The following is a 23689-nucleotide window of genomic DNA, read 5'->3' as shown; positions in this document are numbered from 1 at the left end:
TTAATAAAATACCTAATTGAAAAAAATTAGTGCAAAGCAACACTCACAGATTAGGGCTGTGCTTTAGCTGAACAGAAAGTCTTAATTTTTCAGGAAATCCAAAATTAAATTTTCTAAAATTAAAATATTTTCCCTTGGCCATAATACTAAACTTTTGGACAAATTCTTGAAATACTTTGTATTTAATTCCAAATTGGAATAATAGTTTTTTATTCTTTTTCATTACTAGCTACATATACTTATATTTTACATATATGTGTATAAAAGTTACTTTGATTCTGCTTAGTCCATGTGTTCAGCTGAGTAACTGGCTACCTAGAACAGGGAAAACATAGCACTTTTATTGAACATAGAGATGAAGCGGAAAAGATAGAAATGATACGGTTCCTCAGTCCTCTACTTGTTCTTCCATCTTTGGTTCCTACAAAGAAGATTGTCTCCACTTGGGCCATGTTTCCTCTGAAGATGGCCGTGACTTAGGACAGACAAAATGAAATGAAGAGATCTTCTGGACCATAGTTTAGCAATGCTGATCTGATTCAGCATTCTTCTGGTACACTGAAGAAGCAGTTGTGTAGAGCCAAGTCTCATTTTGTCCTAAAGCAAAGGAAATAAAACCATTGTCAGCTACTTGTTTCTGTGACTAGCGTTTCTACAGTATCCCTCCCTCCCTCATTTGTACAGATTCCATTTTTCATGGATTTTTTCCCTCGAAGGCTATTTTAGCAGTAGGTAGGAGTGGGCTGGTAGCCCTGATCTCTCATTTCATTATGTCCTCTTAAGATGTGGACAGGAGTAGGGGTTTATTAAGCAGAAAAGCTAGGTAAATCAGAAATTAATTTTAGCATTAAAGCATACTTCTCTATTCTCTGGGCAACTCACATCCCCAAAGAAATCTACTTTTTCTTCAAGACCCAGACTGAATTATTTCCTTTTGTTAAACCTTAGTTGATATGCCCAAAGCCCAATCTTCTCTCCCCTGGTATCTTCTCTGTACCTGTCACGTAACTTATTTTTATTATAATCATTATTTATGAGCTTGTTTTAAAAAATAGGCTATGAAGTCTTTTGTCTCTGAACTTTTTTCATGTTTATAAACCCATCTCCTAACACAGTAGCTTCCATTTCATTGTGTTGAGTAAATGAACTCTCAGAAAACATTTCAAAACAGTGCCTAGCATATCCTAGATGCATAAGGTTTTTTAGGTGGTATTATACCATTTATTGAAGTAATAAGGATTTAAAACAGTTTTTTTTTTTCTCTCCTAACAGGAGCAGTATTCCCTTTCAACTTTCAGAATGAATATCCATGCAACACCCAGTACTTACAAAGTGGAGTTAGCAGAGTAAGTCTTAGAAGTTATAAAATAATGAAGCATTACAGACTGGAAAGTAGCAGTTGTTAGATGACTCTTGTGTGTCAGGTACTATATTAAATGCGTCATATACTTTAAAAAGTTATGATATATTCCAGGCATACACTTAAGAGAATAAACCACTCATTATGCCCGTTGCTCACCATTTTCAAATCTCAATATTTTGTTTTATTTTAGAAAATTAAAAGATCCTACATATGTAGTTAAAAACACCTGTATATCCATTTTCTTCCTATACTTCCCCAGGACAAGTATCCTCAATTTGTCATTGTTTCCATGAATGTATTAGTACTTTTGCTATAACAGATAGACTTGGTTTTTTTTTGTGTGTGTGTGTGTGTGTGTGTGTGTGTGTGTGTGTGTGTGTGTGTGTGTGTGTGTGTGTGTAAAGCTAACACATTTCTTGTTCCATTTTTTTGTTGAGGGGTATGATACTTGTTTATATTTTATAATAGAAATATAAATATTTTATAATAAATGCTATTATATAATAAACATCCATCTATATGTTATATTTTATACATGTTTGAAAGATCTTCTGCAATATAAACCTGGAGTAGATTTGCTATATACTGTCAGATTACTCTCCAGAATGATTTGTACAAACAATGCATTAAGTACTCTGATTTTTCTACAGCCTTACCTTGTTATTGCAAACTTTCACTTTTTTCATGTTTAATGTGTGAGAAATGTATCTTTCTTGGTTTTAATTTTTAATTCTTTATTGCTTTGAAATGCAGCATCTTTTTTTATGTTTAATTTGGCCATTTGAATTTTCTCTTTTGTGATTTATGACTGCATATTGTTTGCCAATTTTTCTTGGTCTGTGAAAGAATTGTTTTTTTGTGTGTGTTTCTTTTTTCAAATTTTAAAATCTTTATGTAGGCATATTATCAATTTTTTTTTATGATTTCACTTTTGTGTCATTGTTTATGTAGTCTTCCCTTCCCTAAACTCAAAAGACATTTTCCCTACATATTCTTCTAAAAAGTTTAAAGTTTTGCCTTAATATTTAGGTGTATAATCTACCTGAAATTAATTTTTATATGATAGAAATAGAGTCAATTTTTTTCATACAGTCAGTTGTAAAGTACAATTCATTGAATATTCCTTCCATATAGATTTATGCCATCTTTACTGTATAAATCTTTATATAAATAGGGACTGTTTCTGTACTTTACTTTTCCATTAATCTCTTTGTGTATCTCTGTGTCAGTACCTTGATATTTTAATTATTCTTGTTTTATATAAATTTTTAAGCCATTGTAATGTTTTGTTTAATCTGTCCCAGCAGTTAAAATTTACCTTCTTAATACAGTAAGAATATTGTATAGTATAACAACTTTCTTTGGAGCCCTTGACCTTCTTTTGAAAGTAAAAAGGAGTATGTTAATATTGCAAAACCTTATAAAAAATAAATTAATTAGATTTACTTCTAAGCTTAAAATTTTGTCTGCTGCTTCAAGTGTAATGCAAAAGCTACCAGAACCTATGTCAGAGATATCACATGATTTGTAATGAAGGACACTTTTTACCAACTCTTTGTGTTTTTTAAACCAACTTTGTTAAGGCATAATTTACATACAGTAAAATGAATCCATTCATTAATGGGTTTTGACAAATATCAATATATACCTCACGTAACCAACCACACAATGAAGCCATAGAACATTTTCAGCTTCCCCAGAAGTGCTCTTTTATTCCTTTTCAGTCACTTACTATTTCCACTTCCATTAGTCCGAGTGCTCCCTCCTGCTCCAGGCTTCTGCTCATCTGCTTTCTTTAGCTATAAATTAGTTTTGGCTGCTCGAAAATTTCATATAAATGAAATCACACAATATAGTCTTTGGTGTTAGATTTTTTTTTTTTGCTCAACATAATGATTTTGAGATTAAATATTGGTAGTGATTTTCTTTTAAATTTGGAATAGTATTCTGCTGTATAAATACAGGATAGTTTATTTATTATGATAAATATTATGAATAATGCTCTGTAGATAGTTGTGTTCAGGTCTTTGTGTATACATACACACAATAACCAGGAGTGGAATTGATGAATCATGTTAAATCAGTTCAGAAACTGCTAAAATGTTTTCCAGAGTGGTTGTACCACCAGTAGTGTGTGAGTGTCCCGGTTACTTTACATCCTTGTTGACACTTGGTATAGTCAGTCTTAATTTTTAGCCATTTTAGTGTGTGAGTAGTTGTATCTCCTTGTATTTTGTATTTGAATTCTCCTAATGATTAATGAGACTGAGCATTTTATCATGAGTTTATTTGCCATCTGTCTTTTTCTTTTCTTTTTTTCTTTCTGGTGAATTGTCTGTTCAAATCTTTTGCATGTTTTTACTGTTTAGGTTGTATACCTTTCTTTCACTGAATTGAGAGTTTGTTGACATCAGTATACCATACTGTGTGAATATTTCTAAACTTCATTATGTTCTACTGATTTATAATGTATTTTTTGAGCTTTATTGATATATAATTGACATATAACATTGTGTAAGTTTAGGGTATAGAATGTGATGATTTGATTGATACCTGTTTATAATGCAAAATGTTTACCATAATGAGTTTACTTAACATATTCTTCATTTCACATAATCACTATTTTGTTGTTGTTTTTGTTGTAGTGAGAACATTGAGATTTGTTCTTTTAGCAGCTTTCAAGTATGCAATGCAGTACTGTCAACTATAGCCGTCTTACTGTACACTAGATTACCTAGATTACCTATCTTTAGGTCCACATCAAACTTTACAGACTGTTGTAGCTTTCTGATAAGCTTTCTGATAAGTCAGATAATGAAAATTCACTAACTTTATAGTTTTTCAGATTTATCTCTCTTATTCTGGGTCCTCTGCATTTCCACAGAAGTTTGAAATGAACCCGTAAATTTCTGCCAAAAAGGCTTATTGGAATTCTGATTATTTGAAAATTAGTTTGTAAAGAATTACCATCTTAATATTGTCTTCTGATGCATAAGCAAGGCATTTCTCTCTGTGCTTTGTATTTTTCAGCATAGGGGTCTTGAACTCTTGTCAAACTTATAAGCATTTTGTATTTTTTTATACTATTATAAGTGGTATTTTTTTTATAAATTTCAAATTCCACATTTTGGAATACTAAAATACGGAAATACTATTGATTTTCGTACATTGACCTTGTTAAACTCACTTCTTAGATCTCATAACCTTTTTGTAGCATATTCCCTCCCATTTTTCTCTATTGTCAGAATTTTACTTTAGTTTGTACTATAAGTACACAGTACATTGTTACTAATTTTTGCTTTTGTATACTATCTTTTAAAATAATTTTTTAAAATATAAGGATGAATTTTATTTTACCTTCATTTATTCCTTTTTCAGCACTCTTAATTTCTTTATGTAAATCCATGTTTATGTCTGGCATTACCTTACTTCTGCCTGAACAACTTCTTTTAGTCTGTTTTTTTTGTTATTACCTCACGAAAATTACTTGAAAACATTGACTTGCTGCTGCTGCTGCTGCTGCTAAGTCACTTCAGTCGTGTCTGACTCTGTGCGACCCCATAGACGGCAGCCCACCAGGCCTTCTCCAGAAAACATTGACTTAACAACTCCTTATTACTATCTTTCATGAGTCTGTGGTCTTAGTGGGTTTCAGTGGCCATTTCTCAGTAATGTGGTTGTGGTCAGATACTGTCTAGGCCTGGAGTGCTTTCAGGTCTTGACGGGATTGGTGGCCCGATGGCTTACTCACACAGCTGGTAGCTGATGCTGGCTCTTGGTTTAGAGTTTACCTGCCCTGTGGACTGGAGGTAGCCCCTACAAACGGCCTCTTCAAAGGGCTTGGGCTGTTTACAGCACAATGTCTGGGCCTCAAGACTGAGGCCTGGAAACCAGCCTGCCATTTTTAGGTTGTCATTTTTAGCCTGTCATTTTTAGATTGGTCTTGAGCAGTCACGGATGTTGCTCAGATTCAATGGAGAGATGAAAGAATGTCAAGAATTTGTGGACATTTTTGATCTGTTTAAGAGTAATGTGAATTTCCTTTCATCTGTATTTACCAATTCAAGGCCTTTGCCCTTTCCTTATTTATAGGCTTCATTGTTTTCTGGGAGCTCTTTCATACTACAGAAATTAGCTCTATAAGAGTATTTTTCCTGTTTAGATTTTGTCTTTTGATATTGTTTATAAATCTTCCTGTTTAAATTTTCACCCTGAAATGGATGTTGATATGAATTTGTCTCTTCCTGTCCTCCTTCCTTTATTTTGGTGGTGTGCATTTGTGTAAGATGAGTGAGAGGGGCTGGAAACATTTTTGCTAGAAAATTGAAGAGGCTCAATAGAATACCTGGACATGCAGATGGGGTATTTTACTGTAAATTGCAACATGCCTTGCCTTGGGGAAAAAAGCCTGGTGTTTATTTTGCTTTACTCAAGCCTGTTCAACTTTTTTCATTCCCTAAGCTAGCTATTTAGTACCATGCTTTCCAGCTCAAGGCTGCTTTTCTTCAATAAACATACATTTTTCAGTCGTCATCCAGTTCTAACTCCTATTAACCCTATAAGTATTGTTTATGCATCATTTCCTATGTAAAGCCTTTCCTGAAATTTTTAAGTCAAATTTGATGCCCCTTCCTCCCATTGTACTTTCTGCATATCTTTATTTAGAGAACTTCTCAAGTTTTATTGTGATTTAGTATTTTATTGTTTTGCTTACCTTTTAGTTTATGGGTCCTCCAAAAATGAATCCTGGGCTGTTGTGTCCATCTTTGTATTCCCAATAAAAAGCACACTGTCAGTCATGTAACAAGCACTTTGTTTTTGATAAATGAGTGGGTTTAAAAAGTCTACTGCTGCCCACTTTGTGCCTTTACAAGAATTGGAAGAGGAACAGAAAATTATACAAAAGTGCAGGTTTTGTTAAAATAAGATAATTTACTGCCATCTGGTAGGAAATCTGCTATATCCATGCTGTGAGCGGTACCCCTTCAGATGACATCCTTAAAAACTATATGCAGTAGCCATCAGTTTCAAAAGCTATCTCAACTACCTCTTACCTGTGTACTTTGGGATTTGTTACTAAATACTTTTTGTCTTGATTTCCCTTGCCTGTAGTATGGCGATTGTAATGCTTGCCTTATTTCCTTGTAAGACTATGATAACTAAATGAGATAAGACAATTAAATGAGGTAAGACACTTTAGAAAATTTTAGTAGGTGAATACTATGAAAGATTTGAAATTATCTCCATTTTCAGTGGTTAATATGTGCAGGCATGATAGAATAAATTTACTGTTTTTCAGTGTTATTCAGATATGTTGACAAATACAAATTGAATACACTTAGGCTATACAACATGGTTTGTTTTAAAGGTATACAACCTGGTGATTTATTATACATGCACATTGTGATGTGATTACCACAGTCAAGTTAGCTTGTTTCATGGAAACAAATGGCCGAAGCAACCTTGAGAAGGAAATGTGGGGTTGGAGGAATCAAGCACCCTGACTTCAGGCTATACTACAAAGCTATAGTCATCAAAACAGTATTGTACTGTCACAAAAACAGACATACAAATCAATGGAACAGCGTACAAAGCCCAGAGGTAGTCCCAGGCACCTGTAGTCACTGAATCTGTGACAAAGGAGGCAAGACGATGCAGTGGAGAAGAGACAGTCTTTTCAATAAATGGTACTGGGAAAACTGGACAACTGCAAAAAGGATGAAATTAGAATACTCCCTAACAACGTGTGCAAAAATAAAATGGATTAAAAACAAAGTGTTATATAAAATTTTAAAACCTTAGCTAAAAAGTGTATTTTTTTCTTCTATCAATAGTGTAAGACGAATGGAATGCAAGCCTTTTCTCAAGGTCTTAGTGAACAACAACATCATTCTCCAGTTAAGAAAGGTAAATTTTTACCATAATTACCAACTTTCATAAGAGATTCTTAGCATTCATGTACAGTTAATATTTGCTTGCCTGCAAACCTTATGTACGTTAGAAATTTTATTATATTCTTTTGATTGATTTCTGTATATTACAAATTATAGGTTTGACTGCTTTAAAGAGGAGACTATCATTACAGTGACAAACAAGATAGAAGTTTATTTCTATATCTTCTGTAATATGTAAAATTTTAAGCTGGCGTATTAATTCTGTTCTGTGAAGTTGCTACTATCCCCAGTATTAAACTCTCCTGTGATTTTACCATCTTTAATACATGGCTTCTATCTTAATGCCCAAGATAAATGCCTCTGCTCCGGCCATCACATTCTCTTTCTAGCCACCAGGAAGGAAGTAGGGAGGAAGAAGATTCTTAAAACTATGACTCAGAAGTTGTGTATATAACTTCCACTTAATGTCTCATTGGCTGGAACTTAGTCATGCTGTACAAAGCAGACTGGAAAATGTAATCTTTAGCTTTGCAACCAGCTCACTTTATCACAGAAGCAGAATGGAAGAACTGGTCTTGGGAAAAACCGATAGTCTCTCCCACACTAGCTACTTTTTATTAAAATAAAGGTTTTTTTATTAATGTAGTTTCCAGATTTTGTCAACCAGTCTGTATATGTAATTTATATGTAATTAAACCCTGTTAATAACATTTTCTTCTAGTACTTAACTCCATATTCTAAATAAAATATTTAAATTGTTTCTATATTTTTCATTTCTATATTATATTTTGGCAACCTCTTTTGGAAGATGAGGCCTTATATCCACATCAGTCTCCTCATTTCTTCAGCTCTTCTGTCTACCCCCTCTCCACCATATAGTTACTTAAGTTTCAGTTAGAGTATTATCACTCTTTATATTATATATAACTGTGTAATAATTGCAGTAGCCTAGCTGAAAAGTACATACCTGATTCATAAAATCCATCCTTTTTTCTGGAGCTCATGTTCACCTTGTTTTTCTATGTAACTATTGTTAATTTTGCCCATCAGTTGCTCCAGCAACTCTGCCACACTTATCTATATTTTCCTTATGGTAAAATGTATGAATTGGTATTTTTTCCCCTGGAGATGACTTTTCTTTTAGACTGCTCCATTATCTGGTTCCAGTACGGATTAATTCCTCTTCAGTACTGCTCTGAAACTGTTGTCCTGGAATGAATTTTACTGTTTTTATCTTGAGACATCCTCTTTACAATCCTTAGGTTTCTTTTTTCATCTTTTTTATTGAAGTAAAACTCATTATTTAAGCCATTATAAATGTACAGGATCATGTAACCATCAGTTCAGTTGAGTCACTCAGTTGTATCTGACTCTGCCACTGTGTGGACTGCAGCTCTCCAGGCCTCCCTGTCCATCAACTCCCGGAGCTTACTCAAACCCATGCCCATCAAGTCGGTGATGCCATCTAACCATCTCATCCTCTGTTGTCCCCTTCTCCTCCTGCCTTCAATCTTTCTCAGCATCAGGGTCTTTTCAAATGAATCAGTTCTTTGTATCAGGTGGCCAAAGTATTGGGGTTTCAGCTTCAGCATCAGTCCTTCCAATGAATATTCAGGACTGATTTCCTTTAGAATGGACTGATTGGATCTCCTTGCAGTCCAAGGGAGTCTCGAGAGTCTTCTCCAGCACCACAGTTCAAAAGCATCAATTCTTCAGTGCTCAGCTTTCTTTATAGTCCAACTCTCACATCCATACATGACTACTGGAAAACCACAGCCTTGATTAGATGGACTTTTATTGGCAAAGTAATGTCTCTGCTTTTTAATATGCTGTCTAGGTTGGTCATAGCTTTGCTTCCAAGGAGCAAGTGTCTTTTAATTCATGGCTGCAGTCACCATCTGCAGTGATTTTGGAGCCCCCCCAAAAAGTCTCTCATTGTTTTCATTGTTTCCCCATCTATCTGCCATCATGGACTGGATGCCATGATCTTAGTTTTCTGAAAGCTGAGTTTTAAGTCAAGTTTTTTTAAGGACAGACTTTTTGGCATAGTGGGGGAAGGAGAGGGTGGGATGATATGAGAGAGTAGCATTGAAACATGTACATTACCATATGTAAAATAGATACCCAGTGGGAACGTGCTGTATGGTGCAGGGAACCCAACGCCTGTGATCAGTGACAACCTACAGGTGTGGGATGGGGATGGAGGTGGGAAGGAGTTTTAAGAGGGAGGGAACATATGTATATTTATGGCTGATTCATGTTGATATATGGCAGAAATCATCACAATATTGTAACATAATTATCCTCCAGTTTTAAAACCACAAAATATTTAAAAAAGAAAAGAAAACAACTGAATAGCCAAATAAACAGATACATGAAGCAAAGTCTTGAAGGGACCCGAAGTGCAAGAGTTTCTTCCCCACAGATTTGATAATATCACTCTTCTGGTATATGGATGTGTTCACCCACCCGGAAACTTTCCAGACCCTGAACTTTTTTCTTAAGCAGGTTTGTTTTTAAGTTTTCATTTATTTATTTTTCACTGTGCTGGGTCTTCACTGCTGCATGGGCTTTTCTCTCTGTGGCAAGCACGGGCTTCTCTCGAGTTGCAGGGCGTGGGCTTCTAGTTGCGGGGCTTCTGCCGTTGCTGAGCACGGGACCGGCTCTGTGGTGCACGGGCTTCAGCAGTTGTGGCTCCCGGTCTCTAGAGCGCAGATTCAGTAGTTGTGCATGGGCTTAGTTGCTCCATGGGCTGTGGGATCTTCCTGGGTTAGAATTAAACCCACATCTGCTGCATTGATGGGTGGATTCTTTAATATTGAGCCACTAGGGAGTCCCCCAAACCTTGTAATTTGGGGATTTTCTTAGGGGCTTCATCACATAGGCACAATCTATCTTTAACTCAATCTGCAACCCCTGTCCCCTTCAGAGGATATAGGGATGTGGCTGAAAGGTCCACGCTTCTCATCATTGCTTGATCTTTAAGCTGACCAACCACTACCCAGGATCCCACCAAGAATCATCTCACTGGAACAGAAGACCAAATCACCCAGAAATTTTTAAGGAATTTAGGAGCTCTGTGTTAGGAGCCCAGGGTCAAGAAAGAAATATTAGAACGAAAGATACTCTTAGTGTTCTTATCACTTAGGAAATTAAAAGGAAAAGAATCTCTGTACCAGGAACCAGAGCAATATATAGTTTTTCTATTATTTCACAATATGGAAATCTCGGTTGTCAGTTCTTTTCTGTTAGCATTTTAAAAATTACAGCTCCACTATTTCTGGCCCAGAAAATGTCCAGTATAGACCAAGATGGTGATAGTCTCTGAAGAGAAATCTGCAGGTATTTGAATCATTGTTCCCTTTAAAGTTAGGGATCCTACCTTGGAGCTTTGTCACCATTACCTCAAATAGTCCTTGATTCACAATAGGTATACAATAGATATTTCTTGAATTCATGTTCATTGTATAAATTTTTCATAAGTTAATTCAAAAACATAAAGATAGGCTTATTAGAGTTCCACTTTGGCAGGATATGAATTGCCCAATAGGTATTATACCTGCTATATTTTATAAGATTTCTCTACTACTTGTGAATAACCATATTAAAGAAGCCATGCATTTCCAGTGTTCTGAAATTTTTCCATGGCTAATTGGCTTTGTTTCCATGTAAAAGGAAAATGGGAGGCAGTAGATGTTTGTCAGAGTTTATGCCCTTCCCTTCTGCTTTATGTTAAAAACTACTTATGTTTTATAAAATAACGGACTGATAACGGACATCCAGTGAGAAGTGAGTCACAGGTGCTCTGAGAGACTCCGGGCTTTATAACACTGCGTTTGATGTTCCGTGTCTACAGAGAGAATCAAATACAGCAGAGATTTCCTGCTGAAGCTCTCAAGTGTTTCCATCTGCAGAAAAAAACCAGACTTTCTGCCTGATCATCCTATTATCCTTCAGAAACCAGTAAGCATTTTCTAATTTTGTATCATTTTAAATATATACCAGAGATTTTCATATTATTTTAATTCTAAAATATTTGCCTTTTAAACATTTTTAATCTTTCTCATTGTGAAATATAATTCAGAAAAGTACATAAATCTAAATATATGACCAATTATGTAACTAATCACCAGTCTTGTCAACAAATGGGGAATACTTTTCTGTTGAAAGGTCATAGAAGGAGATCCTACATTATCTTCTAAAAGTCTTACTGTTTTGTTTTTCAACTAACTTTTATGATTGATGTTACTATAGGTTGTGAGATACACAGGTGATCTTACTATATACTAGGAGATACAGATGAAGTTTTATTTTTTACTGCATGGATATCCAGTCATCCTAGCAATATCTAGCAGAAGGATAGGCCTGCCATCTAGTTGTATGTTTATGTGTGGTCTGTTTACGGGCTGTCTGTCCTGTTCAGGTACTTTTTTATACAGTAGAACAACATGTTCTGCAACATGACTTTGCTGTTTCTTTGCCTTTATTTTTTTGAAACATTTTGTTGCGTATAGTCAATTAACAATGCTGTGGTAGTTTTAAGTGGATAGTAAAAGGACTCAGCCATACATACACACATGTTCACTCTCCCACAAACTCCCCTCCCATCCAGGCTGCCACATAGCCCTGAGGAGTTCTCTGTGCTAAACAGTAGGACCTTGTTGGTTATCCATTGTAAATATGGCAGTGTGTACATGTCGATCCCAGCTTCCCTAACCACCCCTTACCCCATCCTCACCCCACTGGCAACCATAAATTTTTCTTCAAGTTTGTGAGTCTGTTTCTGTTTTGTAAAGTTCATTTGTATCGTTTCTTTTTGGATTCTCATATAAGGGATGTCATATGATATTTCTTCTTCTCTGACAGTTACTTCACTCAATATGACAGTCTCCAGGTCCATCCATGTTACTGCACATGACATTATTTCTTTATTTTAATGGCTGAGTAGCAGTCCGTTGTATATATGCACCACATCGTCTTCATCCACTCCTCTGTCACCAGACAGTTAGGCTGTGTCCGTGTCTTGGCTGTTGTAAACCGTGCTGCAATGAACGTTGAGGTGCACGTATCCTTTCAGACCATGATTCTCTCTGAATGTATGCCCAGGAGTGAGACTGTAGGGTCACATGGTAGCTCTGTTGTTGCTGTTGTCCGGTCGCTCAGTGCTGTCTGATTCTGCAACCCCATGGACGGCAGCCATCCAACTGTCTCATCCTCTGTCATCCCCTTCTCCTCCTTCCTTCAATCTTTCCCAGCATCAGGGTTTTTTCTAATGAATCGGCTCTTCCGCATCAGGTGACCCAAGTATTGGAGCTTCAACTTCAGCATCAGTCCTTCCAATGACTATTCAGGGTTGACTTCCTTTAGGATTGACTGGCTTAATCTCCTTGCAGCCCAAGGGACTGTCAAGAGTCTTCTCCAACACCACAGTTCAAAAGCATCAATTCTTCAGCACTCAGCCTTCTTTATGGTCCAACTCTCACATCCATACGTGACTACTGGAAAAACTATAGCTTTGACTATACGGACCTTTGTTGGCAAAGTAATGTCTCTGTTTTTTAATATGCTGTCTAGGTTTATCATAGCTTTCTCTTCCAAGGAACAAGCATCTTTTAATTTCATGGCTGCAGTCCCCATCTGCAGTGATTTTGGAGCTGAAGAAAATAAAATGTGTCACTGTTTCCATTGTTTCCCCAACTGATGAAACAAGATGCTACTTTTAGTCTTTTAAGGAACCTCCATACTGTTCTCCATTAGGGCTGTACCAATTTATATTCCTACCAACATTTCAGTGTGGATTATTGATAATAGCCATTTTGACGGGTGTGAGGTAATAATACCTCGTTGTATTTTTGGTTTGCATTTCTCTCGTAACTAAGCGATGTTGAACATCTTTTCATGTGTTTGTTGGCCATCTGTATGTCTTCTTTGGAGAAACATCTATTTAGGTCTTCTGCCCATTTTTTGTTGGGTTGTTTGTTTTGATGACATTAAGCCTTGTGAGCTGTTTGTACATTTTAGAGACCCTTGCTGGTCACATTATTTGCAAATATTTTATCCCAATCTGGGGTTGTCTTTTAACTTTGTTTTCTGGTGTTCTTTGCTGTGCAAAAGCTTTTGAGTTTAATTAGATCCCATTTGTTTATATTTGTTTTCATTTCCATTATTATGGGAGATGGAATGAAAAAGATATTGCTGAGATTTATGTCAGTGAGTATTCTGCCAATATTTTCCTTTGGGAGTTTTATTCTGTCTGGTCTCATATTTAGGTCTTTAATGCATTTTGAGATTTTTTTTGTGTATGTGTTAAAGAATGACCTAATTTCATTTTTTGACATGTAGCTGTCCAGTTTCTCCAACATCCTTTGTTGAGGAGACTTTCTTTTTCCCAGTGTGTGGTCATCCCCTTTTTCACAGACGAATTGACCTTAGGTGCGTGGGTTTATTTCCGCTTTCTGTCCTGTCGCGTTGACCTGTTTTCCTGTGTCCGGTGCCGCGCTGCTGTAACTGCTGCGTCTGTGATGCGGTCTGAAGTCAGTGCCTGACTCCTCCAGCTCTGCTTCTCTTTCGCAAGGTCGCTTTGGCCATCTGGGGTCTTTTGTGCCTGTATACAAAATGTAAGATTTTTTGTTCTAATTCTGTGAAAATGTCATTGGTGATTTAATAGGGATTGCATTGAGTTTGTAGATTGCCTTGGGTAGTATAGTCATTTTGACGATATTGATGTTCCCATTCCATGAACATGGTATGTTTTTCCTTCTGTTTGTATCTTCAGTTTCTTTCACTGGCATCTTATAGTTTTCAGAATACAGGCTTCTGTCTCTTTAGGTAAGTTTATTCCTAAGTATTTCATTCATTTTTCTACAGTGATAAATCAGGTTGTTTCTTGAATTTCTAGTTCTCATCTTTCATTGTTAGGATATAGAAATGCAATGGATTTCTGTGTATTAATTTTGTGACCTGCAGGTTTATCACATTCATTTATGAGCTCCAGTAGTTTTTTGGTAGAATCTTTAAGATATTCTGTGTATAGTATCATGTCATCTGCAAATAGTGAGAAGTTTAACTTATTCTTTTCCAATTTGAATTCCCTTTATTTTTCTTGTCTGATTGCTGTAACTCAGACTTCCAATACTGTGTTGAATAAACTTGGTGAGAGTGGACATCCTTGTCTTACTCGTGGTTTTAGAGGAAATGCTTTCAACTTTTCACCATTGAGTACAATGTTAGTTGCAGATTTGACATATATGGTGTTTATTATATTGAGGTATACTCAATCTATGCCCACTATCTGGAGACTTTTTATCATAAATGGGTACTGAATTTTGTCAAAAGATTTTTCTGCATCTATTAAGATGATTGTATGGGTTTTATTCTTATATGGTGTATCAAATTGATTGATTTGTGTATACTGAAGAATCCTTGCATTCCTGGAATAAATCCCACTGTAGGTCATGATGTATGATCCTTTTAATGTGTTGTCAGATTCTGTTTGCTAGGATTTTGTTGAGAATTTTTGCATCTGTGTTCATCAGTGATTTTCTTTTCTTACGGTGTCTGTCTGGTTTTGGTATTATGATAATGCTGGCCTCATAAAATGAGTTTGTGAGCTTTCTTTCCTATGCAATTTTCGGAACAGTTTCAGAAGGATAGGGATTAGCTCTTCTCTAAATGTTTAGTAGTAGTCACCTCTGAAACCATCCAGTCCTTGACTTTTGTTTGTCAGAAGGTTTTTTTTAATGACAGTTTCAATTTCAGTGCTTTGATTGGTCTGTTCATATTTTCTGTTTTTTCCTGGTTCAGTCTTGAGAAACTCTACCTTTCTAAGAATTTTTCCACTTCTTCCAGGATGTCCATTTTATTGGCATGTAGTTGGTTGTAGTAATCTCTTAATGATCCTTAGTATTTCTGTGGTGACAGTTGTCACTTCTCATTTTCTTTTCCAACTGTATTGATTTGAGTTTTCTTTTCTTTTTTTTTTTCTTGATGAGTCTGGATAAAAGTTTATCAAATTTGTCTTTTCAGAGAATCAGAATTTAGTTTCATTGTTCTTTGCTATTATTTTCTTTGTCTCCATTTCATTTATTTGTGCTCTGATCATTATGATTTTTTCCTTCTATTAACTTTAGGTTTTGTTTGTTCTTTCTCTAGTTGTTTTAGTTGTAAAGATAGGTTGTTTACTTGACATTTTTCTTATTTCTTGAGGTAAAATTGTATTACTATGAGCTTCTGTATTAGAACTGCTTTTGCAGGATCCCATAGGCTTTAGATCATTGTGCTTTCACTTTCATTTGTCTTTAGGCATATTTTATTTCTTTTTTGATTTATTCAGTGACCCATTGTTTAGTAACATATGGCTTAGCTTCCTCCTGTTTGTATTTTTATAATTTTTTTTCTTGTGGTTCACTTCTGATCTCATTTTGCTGTGATCTGTGATTGGATAAATACTTGATATGACTTTATTTTCTTAAGTTTATCAAGGCTAACCTCGCACGGCTCAGCATGTGGTCAGTCCTGGAGAATGTTCTGTGTGCACTTCAGCTTCTGCTTCTGTGTGTTCTGCTGCTTTAGGAGGGAGGTTTTGTAAATATCAGTTAAATGTATCTGGTCTAATGTGTCATTAACCCTGTGTTTGTTTATTGATTTTCTGTCTGGATGATCTGTCCATTGATGAAAGTGGGGGAGTTAAAGTCCTCCAGTAATACTGTGTTACTGTCAATTTTTTTCCTTTATGGATGTTAGTATTTCCATTATATATTGAGGTGCCCCTGTGTTAGATGCATATATTTAACAATTGTTACATCTTCTTAGATTGATCCCTTTATCATTAGGAAGTATCTTTTTTTGTCTATTATAACAGTCTTTGTTTTAAAGTCAATTTTGTCTGATATGAGTATTGATAATTCCATTTTCTTTTGATTTCCATTTGTGTGGTAAACCTTCTATCCCCTCACTTCCCCTATGTTTGTGTTTCTAGGTCTGAGGTTGGTCTCTTATAGACAGCATATATACTTGTCTTGTTTTTGTATCCACCCTACCAGTCTTTGTCTCTTCACTGGCACATTTAATCTATTTACATTTATGGATAATTATCAATATGTATATTTCTGTTGCCATTTTCTTAATTATTTTGGGTTTGTTTTTGTAGGCCTTTTTTCTTCCCCCCTCTTTTCTTCTCTTGTGGTTTGATGACCATCTTTATTGTTATGTTTGGGTAGCTTTTTCTTTTCTATCTTCGGATTTCCAGAAGGCCTTGGAATAGGAAGTGACAATGCACTCCAGTATTCTTGCCTGGAAAATCCCATGGACAGAGGAGCCTGGCAGGCTACAGTCCATGGGGTTGCAGAGATTCAAACACAGCTGAGCAACTGAGCACACATGAAGTTTTTTTGGTTCATTTTGTTTTTAATTAATTGAAGGATAATTGCTGTACACAATTGTGTTGTTTTCTGTCAAACATCAACAAGAATCAGTCATAGGTACACCCATGTCCCTTCCCTCCCAAACCTCCCCCCATCTCCCTCCCCATCTCACCCTCTAGATTGTTGCAGAGCCCCTGTTTGGGCTCCCTGAGTCACAGAGCAAATTCCCGTTGGCTGTCTATTTTACACATGGTCATGTAGGTTTCCATGTTCGTGTCTCCATACGTCCCACACTCTCCCTCCTCCCCTGCCCCCATGTCCTTAGGTCTGTTCTCTTTGTCTGTTTCTCCATTGCTGCCCTGGAAATAAATTCTTCAGTGTCATCTTTCTAGATTCCATATATATGCGTTAGTATATGGTATTTATACTTCTCTTTCTGGCTTACTTGCACCACAGCTTCTCTATCCATTCATCTGTTGATGGGTATCTTGGTCGCTTTCATGTTCTAGTTATTATGAATAGTCATGCAATGAACTTTAGCGTACATGTGTCCTTTTGCAATTTTGGTTTCCTCAGGGTATATGTTTAGTAGTGGGATTGCTGGGTCATATGTTGGTTTTATTCCTAGTTTTTTAAGGAATTTTTGATATAACAGTATCTATATCTATAAGTTTGGGTTGTTTTTTTTTTTAAGTTGGTACTCTCTTTCCCACTTAGAGGAATTCCTGTAACGTTTGTTGCAAAGCTGGTTTGGTGCTTTTGTTTATCATTTTATTTGTCTTAGCTTTTGTTGGCCTGTAAAACTTTTGATTCCTCCATCAACTCTGAATGAGAGCTTTCCTGGGTAGATTATTCTTGGTTATTCCCTATTACCACTTAAAATATATAATGCCACTCCCTTCTGCTTGCAGTTTCTTCTGAGAATTGAGCCTATAACCTTATGGGAATTCCTCTTGTATATTTTTTGTCCTCTTTCCCTTGTTGTTTTAATATTTTATGTTTGTCTTTGATTTTTGTCAATTTCATTACTATGTGTCTCAATGTGTTCTTCCTCAGGTTTATTCTGTCTGGGACTCTGTGCTTCCTTGACTTGATTGACTGTCTCCTTTCCCATGTTACACAATTTTTTTACTGTAATCTTTTCAAATATTTTTTCAGGCCTTTCCCTTTCTCTTCTTCTAGGACCCCTGTGATTTGAATGTTGGTGTGTTGCATATTGTCACAGAGGTCTCTGAGACTGTCGTCATTTATTTCATCCTTTTTTATTCTGCTCATCAGCAGTTATTTTCACCATTCTATCTTTCAACTCACTTATCCATTCTTCTGCCTCAGTTATTCTGCTATTGTTTCCTCCTAGTGTATCTTATATTTCAGTTATTGTATTTATCTCTGTTTGTTCTTTGTGCTTTTGCTTAGTTGCTTCAGCTGTGTCTGACTCTTTGCAACCCCATGGACTGTAACCAGCCAGGCTCCTCTGTCCATGGAATTCTCCAGGCAAGAATATTGGAGTGGGTTGCCATGTCCTTCTCCAGGAGATCTTCCCGACCCAGGGATCAAACCAGGTCTCCTGCATTGCAGGCAGATTCTTTACTGGCTGAGCTTTAGTGTAACATTTCTTGCATCTTCTCAATTTGCCTCCATTCTTTTCCCCAGATCCCAGGTCATTTTCACTGTCGTTATTCTGAATCCTTTTTCTGGAAGGTTGCCTATCTCCACTGCATTTAGATTTTTTTGGAGCAGTTTTATCTTGTTCCTTCATCTGTTTATGATCCTCTCCTTTTTTTGTTTAACTTTCTGTGGTTATGGTTTTTGTTTTAGAGGCTGCAGGATTGTAGTTCTTTTTGCCTCTGCTCTCTGCCCTCTGGTGAATGAGGCTACCTAGAAGGCTGTGCAAGCTTCCTGATGGGAGGGACTGGTGGTGGGTAGAACTGGATCTTGGTATGGTTAGCAGGGGCCATGATCACTAAAGATTTAATCTGCTTTTCTGCTGATGGTTGGGGCTGTTGTCCCATGAGAGATGTTGTCCCTCCCTGTTAGCTGTTTGGCCTGAAGCAACCCAGCCTTGGAACCTACAGGGTTCACATTATTTTGGACAAATCATATACACTCAAATTGAGTTTTCTTTTGTTTTTTGCATTAATAACATTGTTAAAAAATTAGGTACTACAGAAACAGAGGTGGTTTGAAATATAATCTGTTTTAAAATGAATTGCATATGTTCTATGAAAAATTGTTTTATTTGACAAATTCCAGTTACTTTAATAGTTTCTATAGAAACATGCATTTAGATCTGCAAACAGTAAGCCACAGAATTTGTTCAATAAAATAACTATTAAAAGCTACATTCATTCAACCTAATTGGTAAATTAACATTTTCTTTTTTATTACAGGAAAACAACCAAAGCTTTAAGTAGCATTTTAAGAACATATGTATTTGAAGATAAAGAATTATTCATTTTCTATTTTGGACACCTGCAAATGAAGTGGATCTAGTAACAATAACTATAATGGACTGTGCCAATTCAATTTATTTTTAATTTTGATGGTTGGGTATTTGGTTTCTCTTAAAATGAGAAAGAGATTTTAAACCTTAAAAATTTTCTAATCAGTTTCAACTTTGTAGGCAGTTTTCTGCATAAATTGGGAAGTAACACTGGAAAGTAAGAATTTGGTTAGTGAAATGGGAAGACTGTGTATTTATAATTTGAATGCTACTTGCAATTTTTTGTTTTTCACCACTTGTAATAATGGAATGGAAATGTAAGCTGTAAAGATTCACAAATATAAAGTATTTGCTATGATGTATATATGATACATAATTTCTTGTTGCTTTAAAGTTGCTTTTGTTCTGTTTCCCACTGATTTCATACTACACTTGAAAGGATCTTTACAATCTCCCTAGAGACTTAGAATAATTCAGGATGTTCAATGAACGGTTCTCAATGACAGGAGGTATTTCTTTTCAAATATATGATTGATCTCTAGGTTTGTGATAATAACAACATTGTCTAAGATTCTTTTTTTTCCAAAAGAGGAATAATTGAGGCATTTGCAAATAATTGAGGTGCATTAAATTTCAATTCTGTAATTTCTTATAGCAAGAACATGTATGGATGAAGAATCTGGGGGGTTAAACTTAAAGCTCCTAGAAATTTTATACAATAAATCTGCAATTTGTCATTCTGGATATTACTCTTCTTAAAAAAAAAAAAAAAAGTTCCAGCGCAATGTCACTGATACTGAAAATTGCTGATATAAAGGTAAGTGTAAACTCTCCCTGGTTTGAATCTCTCAGATCCCTGGGTCCGTTGGCAAGGAATCCAAGGACATCATTTGTCAGAAAGTTTATCTTAAACTGCATGCTGAACTCCTAAAACCATGACCTTTTTCTTCTCATGCCTTTGGGCTTGTTACCCGGATTCAAATTTTAGTCCAAGGTTTCCCATCTTGGTCTTTATTATACTACTTTTCACTGTTTTGTTCCCCAGAAAAAGATTGCTCTTTAAATAGGAAAAAAAGCCTTTACTAGCCATAAATTTATTGGTTTACTTAAAAATGAGTTTAAACCTACACTCCAATTTTTTTCACTTGTTTTTGCCCTATTATTTCTGTTTATATCATAGGTTCTAGTATTTATATGTGTATGATACACACACACTGTCACATACATACACAAAAATACATGTAATTTATAGAAGAGCTAGGGTCATCTCAATAAAAATAGTAATAAAAAAGATTTACCATATAATTAACTTGGTTTGTTTTATTATTTACCTATTCTTAGAGGCTATTGACTCTGCTTAAAAAACGTGATAGAACCTATTCCAATTTGGAATCTAAAGTGGCCTTTACTTAGCACTGTTACTGAGGGCAGAACCCTTTTAAAGTCATACTACCATTCCACTTAGAAACTGCCTAGTATCCAAAGGATTTGATGGATTTTCTGAATCTACTGAAATGGACTGGCCAGAACAATATATTGATTGACTATAATTTGTATTTTTGTAATCATTTATAACCAACATTTTCAAGAAGAGTTTGTATATCAAAAGTCCCCAAGGTTTCAAACTCTTTTGATCCTTTCTTACTGTATATAATCAGAGTGAGACTGCAGAGACTGTTTTATTATCTCTGCCTTTGTACATACGTATAGCATATTTAAATAATCATTGTATATCTCTATTCATATTGTTCTTTGTTTTGTATATAAATTAAAAGAGTTGAGCCAGGTGTTGTTTCATAGTGTTTTCACGTTTAGAAGTAACCACACACACATACACACACACACACAATATGACTATGTATGTCAGTATTCACTACCTACTTCTAGTAGAAGCTATGGAAAATTCTTTAATTTTATTTGGCTTGATTGAGGGTATATAAAGTTCTTTGTTAGACTTTATATTAGTTTATGTTATATAAATTTTTATATTTAAAAAGTAAAATTTTAGTTCAACCTTTCTTTTTGTCTGAGTTATCCAACAGTTAAAAAAATAGGAAAAATTCACTTTATATTTGCTTCCCAGAGGACCTCTAGTTTCAAAGGAATTTGGACTAGAAAATAACATGGTAACAAATTTCTATATACATTGAATTTTCATTAGCAGTATTTATCAGAATAAAGAAATTATATTAAAAATATTTCATTTATGAACTTGTACAGCAGAGTATATAAGTTACATAGTCTTAGTTGATCTAGTGATGCTGAGATATTAGCCATTCTAGGGTTGAAACTGTAAAATAGATAGATGTTTTTTGTCCACTACATATTTTATTATTTCCCTGAAGTTTTATGCATATTTTATAATTCTTTGTTCACTTAGGTTAAAATTTTGGTTTTAAAATATTTGAATTATTGTTGTTGTTTTTGTTTAGTCACTAAGTCATGTCTCCTCATGGACCTGCATCCTAGTTTCCTCTGTCCACTATCTTCAAGAGTTTGCTCAAAACCATATTCATTGAGTCGGTGTTGCTATATAACCGTCTCATCCTCTGTCACCCCCTTCTCCTTTTGCCTTCAGTCTTTCCCAGCATCAGTCTTTCCAATGAGTTGGAGCTTTGCATCAGATGGCCAGAGTACTGGAGCTTCCGCAACAGTCCTTCCAATGAATATTCAGGGTTGGTTTCCTTTAGTATTGACTGGTTTGATCTCCTTGCTGTCCAAGGGACTCTCATGAGTCTTCTCTACCACAGTTTGAAGGCATCAATTCTTCAGTACTCAGCGTTCTTTATGGACCAACTCTCAGATCTGTGCATGACCCCTGGAAAAACCACAGCTTTGACTATACAGACCTTTGTTGGCAAAGTGATGTCTCTGCTTTTTAATACGCTGTCTAGGTTTGTCATAGCTTTCCTTCCAAGGAACAAGTGTCTTTTAATTTTATGGCTGCAGTCACCATCTGCAGTGATTTTTGAACCCAAGGAAAGAAAGTCTGTCACTGCTTCCACTTTTTCTCCTTCTATTTGCCATGAAGTGATGGGACCAGATGCCATGATCTTAGTTTTTTGAATGTTGAATTTTAAACCAGCTTTTTCACTCTGCACTTTCACCCTCATCAAGCGGCTCACTTTCTGCCTTTGGAAGAGTATCATCTGCACATCTTAGGTTATTGATTGCTTCTCCGGGCATTGTTGATTCCAGCCTGTGACTCACCCAGCCCAGCGTTCCCCATGATGTGGTCTGCATAGGAGCTAAACAGCAGGTGGCAGTGTACAGCGTTGTCCTCCTCCTCCCCAGTTTTGAAGCAGTGTGCTGTTCCATGTCTGGTTTCAACTGTTGCTTCTTGTACTGCATACATGTTTCTCAGGAGACAGGTGATGTGATCTGATCTCTTAAAGAGATGGGAATATCTTTAAGAATTTTCCATAGTTTGTTGTGATCCACACAGTCAAAGGTTTTGTGCTAGTGGTGGTTTAGTCGCTAAGTCATGTCCAACTCTTGTGACCCCATGGACTGTAGCCCGCCAGGCGGCTCTGTCCCTGGGATTCTCCAGGCAAGAAGACTGGAGTGGGCTGCTGTTTCCTTCTCCAGGGGCAGTCAGGGCTTTACTGTCGTCAGTGAAGCAGAAATAGAGGTTTTTCTGGGGCTCCACTGCTTCCTCTCTGGTCCTGCAGATGCTGGCGGTTTGATCTCTGGTTCCTCGGCCTCTTCGAAACCCACCTTGTTCATCTGGAAGTTCTAGGTTCACATACTGCTGAGGCCTAGCCTAAGGGATTTGGAGCATAACCTTGCTAGCATGTGAAATAAGTACAATTGTATGGTACTTTGAGCATTCTTTGGCATTGCCCTTCTTTGGGATTGGAATGAAAACTGACCTTTTCCAGTCCTGTGGCCACTGCTGAGTTTATTACTTAAATGCAAATGTCTATTTTTCATAAGAAAGTTTAGACCTCTGGGTAATGTGCCAAAAATTTTGAACCACATTTTCTTAAAGCTGCCCTCTTTTCTTGGTATGTTTAATTTACATGCATGGAATGGTGATACTAATGCATGGTATAATGGTGTTGCGTTACTAAATGGTACCATTTCACAAAACTTTTCACTTGCGAAAAAAGTTTATAACTTGACAGATGGATAAAGGGTCTATCAATTATAGTGAAGGCTGGTATATGCTCATGTATTAATACTAACTTTTCTAAGCTTATACAACAGAAACATATTTTCTCACAGTTTTAGAATCTAAAAGTCCAAAATAGAGTGCTAGCAGAGTTGGCTTCTCTTGAGACCTTCCTCCTTGGCTCGCTATTGGCTACCTTCTTGCTGTGTCCTGTGGCCTTTTCTCTATGCACCCGCATCCCTGCTGTCTCTCTCTGTTTATAAGTATTTCAGCCATATTGGATCATACATTAGCTTTTTAAGTAACATAAAGTGAATAGTTACAGCCTCATGAGTTGGGAATGGAGTAGGTATTACTGAAGAATAAATTCCGCTCACGGAAAATCAGATACTTAAAAATCACTTAAAACACTTATTTAACCTTTATAACTTACGACATTGACAAAAGCTGTCTTATGAAGTAATAGTCTAAAAGTTACCACTTTAAATATTTTTTCAATTTTGTTCCTTTATA

The 23689-nt window shown here is 35.9% G+C and overlaps 1 protein-coding gene across 2 annotated transcripts in view; it reads left to right on the top strand.

Moving 5' to 3' along the window:
* Positions 1–19424, top strand: part of C12H8orf88 (chromosome 12 C8orf88 homolog) — a 29711-nt gene extending 10287 nt beyond the window's left edge. The window contains exons 3-7 of one of the 2 annotated variants that reach the window (XR_010658638.1): positions 1273–1346; positions 7198–7270; positions 9683–9765; positions 11114–11220; positions 19010–19034. Coding sequence is in view for 1 of the 2 variants with exons in the window: in XM_065902732.1 (XP_065758804.1) it covers positions 1273–1346; positions 7198–7270; positions 11114–11220; positions 19010–19033 (278 nt within the window). In the remaining variant the exon portion in view is untranslated. Of the gene's footprint in view, positions 1–1272; positions 1347–7197; positions 7271–9682; positions 9766–11113; positions 11221–19009 lie in introns of both variants that reach the window. The other variant, XM_065902732.1, reaches the window with a different exon arrangement.
* Positions 19425–23689: the final 4265 nt, after the last annotated feature.

This window comes from Muntiacus reevesi, chromosome 12, assembly GCF_963930625.1.
Source record: "Muntiacus reevesi chromosome 12, mMunRee1.1, whole genome shotgun sequence".
NCBI lineage: Eukaryota > Metazoa > Chordata > Mammalia > Artiodactyla > Cervidae > Muntiacus > Muntiacus reevesi.
Note: the sequence above shows the minus strand (reverse complement) of the source record. Positions and strands in the feature narration are given on the sequence as shown.